This window comes from Neolamprologus multifasciatus, chromosome 10 (assembly GCF_963576455.1).
Source record: "Neolamprologus multifasciatus chromosome 10, fNeoMul1.2, whole genome shotgun sequence".
NCBI classification, from domain to species: Eukaryota; Metazoa; Chordata; class Actinopteri; order Cichliformes; family Cichlidae; genus Neolamprologus; species Neolamprologus multifasciatus.
Window position 1 is genome coordinate 16,957,935 of NC_140448.1, and position 5,483 is coordinate 16,963,417.

Here is a 5,483-nt window from a genome sequence, read left to right on the forward strand (position 1 = left end):
ATGACGTGATCAAATGGTTGATCGATTACTGGGATGGGACATAATGGTGCAGGGGGTATAACCTGATTTGGTTTACCCGCAAGTTGACACACATGGCAACTACGGCAGAAAGCTGCCACATCACATTTCATGCCAGGCCAGAAGAAGTGTTTTAATAGTAACTGATACGTTTTTGTGATGCCTAAATGTCCCGACCACTGGCTTTCATGAGCAAGCGCCAGGATCTTTGACCAATACAGCGTGGGTATGACAATCTGCTTAACCTTACTCCAGTCCACACTCCTAGCCCCCAATGGAAACCATTGACGCACTAGCACACCTTGTTCTATGAAATAGGCTTGTTGCTCATTCTTAGCTTGCTCAGCACTTACCACATGCTTAAAACATCGCTGCAACGATTCATCAGCCAACTGGGCCGCCGACAGATTTTCTCTGGTTAAAAGCAGTGGTATTTCTTTTACAGATGGACTAGGCTCCTCAGGGTTTACCAAGTCTGGGGAAGACAAAACATTGTTGTTGTCAGGTAACACGGCACCCTCCTCAGAAAATGAGGACATCAACACAGAATCAGCGAGGGTAACGTCACCATCTTTACGGGCTTGGGCACGAGTAACCACACAAGCAGGGTACAGCTTTGGGGTCACAGAAATCTCTGGGGCATCACAACTGAGGGGCTTATCCAGCACCTCCAGACTAGGACGCACTAATCCGCCCACAATATCATTTCCTAGCAACATGGCCACCCCCTCTATTGGTAAGGTCGGACAGACTGTGACGGGGAAAAATCCCGTAACAAGTTCTGATTTGATATAGACCTGGTAAACGGGTCAGGGAGCATAACCCATCTCTATTCCACGCAGCACAACATTAAATCCAGATGCACTGTCTGCTGAGAAAGGTAGAGCACTAGAAAGGATTAAGGTCTGAGACCCTCCAGTGTCTCTCAGTATGCGCACCGATTTTAGATCAGTGGATTTATCAGTTAGGGATACAAAACCATCAAAGATAAATGGATTAAAACAAGGGTCTGGCACCTTACCACCACAATCAAGCACCTCAGGATGGAACGCTGCTTTCACAAAGGCAACAACTTTGGGTTGCTGAGAATTCACTTTTTTGCGTTTCAGGGCCAAACAGTCCGCAATGACATGTCCCGGTTTATGACAGTAGAAACACTCTCGACTCTCTTTAAAGCCTAAGGGTTTAACAGTGCGAGCCTGCTGCGCAGCACTAAACTGTGACTTCTCTTTAACCAGAAAAGAGGACTTATGGGTGAGCACATACTCGTCTGCGAGAACTCCTGCAGTTGCTAAAGTGGTTACTTTCTGCTCATTCAGGTATAACACTATACTCTCTGGAAGACACTTTTTAAAGTCTTCCAGCAACATCAATTCACACAATGAATCATAATCACTGGCTTTTGACGCAGAGCACCACTTGTCAAAGAGGATACCTTTTTCCCTGGCAAACTCCACATACGTTTGGGAGGGAAGTTTCCTCTGTAGCCGAAATTTCTGCCTGTATGCTTCTGGAACCAATTCATATGCTTGCAACACAGCTGATTTAACACAAGAATACTCCAAACTGTCTTTTAAGAGAAGCGCAGCTACCACCTCTTGGGCTTTTCCAGTCAGTTTACACTGTAATAAAAGGGGCCAGATCTCACTAGGCCACCGCAAAGCACCAGCAATGCGCTCAAATGCTGCAAAATAAGAATCCACCTCAGCCTCTTTAAAAGCAGGCACTAAAGAAATGCACTTACTAATGTCATAAGGAGTAGTAGACACGGGGGCAGAACCTGGACCATCAGCGGAGACAGATGAGGCTCGTGGCTGAGACTCCAGCTCCAGCTCACGCAGCCTCACTGTTTTATCTGCCTCTATTTCCAGCTTTCTGATCTCAAGCTCTAATTGAGCTCGCCTGGCTTGAGCCTTCTCCTCGGCCTCCAACTGGAGCCGTGCCAAGCGCACCTTTAGCCGGGCCCCGTCCCGTGCTTCTGAACTTCCAGAGGAAAGGGGATCATAGCGAGGGAGCGTGCGCGGCGTCTTCCCCCGCTCATCTCCCACACTGTCATGACCCGTACCATCTTTATGGTCCCCCTCAAATGAGGAAGTTTGACTAGGCTCACCAGAGACCACAGGCACTTCAGGCAGATCAGGGACTTGCATTAGACCAGCCTCCACCAACTCGTCTACTACCCGCTTTTTCAGGTCACTCTTACGGAGTGTTTTAGAGAGCTGTAGCTTAAGGTGTTCTACAATTTGCAGCAATTCGCATTTGCGGCAGCTCTCAAGGAGCACAACAGATGGAGCTTTTAAAAAATCCTCTAAACAAAATAGAGCCGACATGGCGCTCAAAACAGGGAAGAGGGCAGAAGAAGAAAAAAGAAAACCAAAATTGAGCAAAACACACGTTCTCTCTTTCACAAAAGGGAATTCTCCTTATTGGGAAAAGGAGGATCCCGGACAAGCCCCCACTTATGTTACGACCCCCTCTGCTAGGCGTCAGGGAAGGAGTAACATACACAAGCCCCCAACACAAAACTGAGTAAAGAAAAAGGTTTTAATTTCAAGCTTTGAACAGAAAACCGACAGGGATGTTCAACAGACCACTGGGAAAACAATTATTACATAAAGAAAAAACAGTCAAGAGTAAAAGCTAAAGGTTAACTAAGGCAAGCTGGCAGCACACAAAATAAAAGCTAGGGGTTAACTAAGGCAAGCCAGCATCACAAAACTCTAATGAAACTAAGTTCAGCTGGTTTAGCAAACAAAGAGCAACACACCAAACAGTTTCAACAAACAACGTTCAAGTGTGAGGCAACGAGGAGGACACTGCATGTCACTTCAGAGCAGCAGTTCCCCATAGTGTGAAGGATCTTCAGCCTTTTATACTCCCAGGTGCAGACAATCAGCCAGTCAATTGGTCTTGGAGTGGCCATGGGATCTCCAGGCAGCCAATCGTCCATGAGGTCTGGCACACTGTGATCTGCATAAAAGAAGGTTGGCACAGGACTCCCAGCAGCCAATCCTCCACGAGTCCTAGCACACTTGGATTTGCATAAACAAAAAGGCAGTCTCACTCCCTCCAAGGCCTCGGGCCGTAACACCCCTCCCCTTAAAATACAAGACCACGTTTTGTATATACAGATTTCCATATTCGTGACAGACAACAAAACAAGTCATACTCACAACCGGGAGAGGCCATCAGCTAGTACATTTTCTGATCCTTTGATATGCCGAATCTCCAAATTGTACTCTTGTAGCAGCAAGGCCCATCGCATGAGTCTTTGATTGTGGTTAAACATTCAGGCAAGAAATACAAGTGGATTATGATCAGTGTACACTACAATGGGTAATGTGCCAGACCCCAAGTACACATGGAAGTGCTGAAGAGCTAGCAACAGGGCCAATGTCTCCTTTTCAATGACGGAGTAATTTACCTGATGCTTGTTAAACTTGCGGGAGAAGTAACAAATGGGGTGGTCCAATCCCTGCAAGTCTTCTTGCAACAGTACTGCCCCAGCCCCAACAGCACTGGCATCAACCTCTAATTTGAATGGACGCGTCAAGGCAGGTGCAGTTAGCACGGGAGTGTGGCATAGGAGGGCTTTTGCACTTTCAAAGGCATCCTGACACTTGTCAGACCACAAGATCAACCTTGGGGCTTAGCAGGTTGGTCAACGGCTGGACTATGGAGGAGACGTTTTTGCAGAAGTTCCTGTAATAACCCACCATTCCCAGGAATCGGCGCAACTCCAGGGATACTCCATAATCACTGCAACCTTGGCGTTAAGAGGTCGCACCTGCCCACTTCCCACCTCTCTGCCCAAGTACGTCACTGTGGCCTTAGCAAATTCACATTTAGCTAGATTGAGGGTTAAGGAAGCCTGAGCTAAACGGTGGAATACTTGGCGCAGAGTGTACAAATGGTCCGACCATGTTTTAGTGTATATTACCAGATCATCTAGGTAAGCACTACAGTTGGGAAGGCCATAGAGGACCTTATTCACTAATCTCTGGAAGGTCGCGGGTGCATTACACATCCCAAATGCCATGACAGTGTACTGCAAAAAGGTGTCAGGCGTTACAAAAGCTGAAATAGTAGAAGCACGCTTGGTTAAGGGGACTTGCCAATAGCCTTTGAGAAGGTCTAATTTAGTCACATATTGGGCCATTCCAATACTGTCCACGCAATCCTCAATTCTAGGGAGGGGGTAAGAGTCAGGGACAGTAACGGCGTTTACTTTGCGGAAGTCAGTGATAAAACGAGGTGAACCATCTGGTTTCGCTTCTAGCAAGCATGGTGAGCTCCAGGGGCTCTGACTGGGCTCTGCCAAACCATGTTGTAGCAGGTACTCAGATTCTTGCTTCATCAACAAACGTTTGATGGGATTTATGCAATAAGGGTGTTGTTTGATGGGCTTTGCATTTTGAACATCAATGTCATGTTTTAGCATGCTAGTCCGTGTTGGCACATCACCAAATAAACAGGGGTACTCATGGACCAAATTAGCTACGTCTTCTTGTTGCTCGGAAGACAGGTGATCAAGCTGACTCCGGAATGATTTTAACACTTCAGAGTTAGGCAAGCGGGGCTTAGAACAACTAGAGTAGTTCAGTTTTAAACCATCAGCCTCGTCTGTGCTTTCTACCTCTGAGTGACTGAAGACGGCCACAGGAGCACAGCTCCCAGTGGGTTTTGGTTGGGGTTGGGAGTGGTATAACTTTAACATGTTTATATGGCAAACACGGGTTTTGCAACTTCGATTCGGCGTGCTGATTATGTAATCAGTTTCTCCTACTCGTTCGCGTACCTCATAAGGCCCCTCATACTTAGCAGAAAGAGATGATCCAGGGACAGGCAAGAAAACAAGTACTTCATCTCCTGTCTGGAATTGTCGTTTGACAGCAGCCTTATCATAAGTGTGTTTCATTTTTCCTTGTGAAACAGTGAGGTGCTGCCTAGCCAGAGCATTAGCTTGACTCAAACGCTCATGGAAATCCTGCACATACTTGGCCACTCCCACTCTAGGGCTCCCTTCCTGGATCAAGAGTTCCTCTTTTATTCCTTTAAGCGGGCCACGAGGCGTGTGGCCAAACACTAGTTCAGAGGGACTGAACCCAAGTGACTCTTGGACGGCTTCGCGAGCAGCAAACAACACAAAGGGAATCCCTTCATCCCAATCCACTTTGGCCTCTAAGCAATACTTGCGGAGCATGGCTTTTAAGGTTTGATGCCACCGCTCTAAAGCTCCTTGGGATTCTGGGTGATAGGCAGAGGACACAACCTGTTTGATTTGTAGGCTTTTAGCTACTTGCTCGAATAATTTAGACTGAAAGTTAGAACCTTGATCTGTTTGAATGACTTTAGGCAGGCCAAATGTAGAAAAAAACTTAGTAAGGGCTCTCACAACCGACCTTGCTGTAATTTTGTGCAGTGGAATAGCCTCAGGGAAATGTGTAGCAGCACACATTATGGTG

General features: G+C 46.9%; 1 protein-coding gene across 1 annotated transcript; it reads right to left on the reverse strand.

Moving 5' to 3' along the window:
- Positions 1 to 632: 632 nt before the first annotated feature.
- LOC146509962 (uncharacterized) lies at positions 633 to 3,639 on the reverse strand. The gene has a single exon (XM_085175281.1). It carries the CDS (start codon positions 2,346 to 2,348, stop codon positions 828 to 830), a length of 1,521 nt encoding a protein of 506 aa, XP_085031407.1. The 5' UTR covers positions 2,349 to 3,639; the 3' UTR covers positions 633 to 827.
- Between the last annotated feature and the right edge of the window lie 1,844 nt (positions 3,640 to 5,483).

Bases quoted from the DNA above. Each gene is read 5' to 3' on its own strand.
- LOC146509962 (XM_085175281.1), bottom strand. From the start codon at position 2,348: ATGTCGGCTCTATTTTGTTTAGAGGATTTTTTAAAAGCTCCATCTGTT.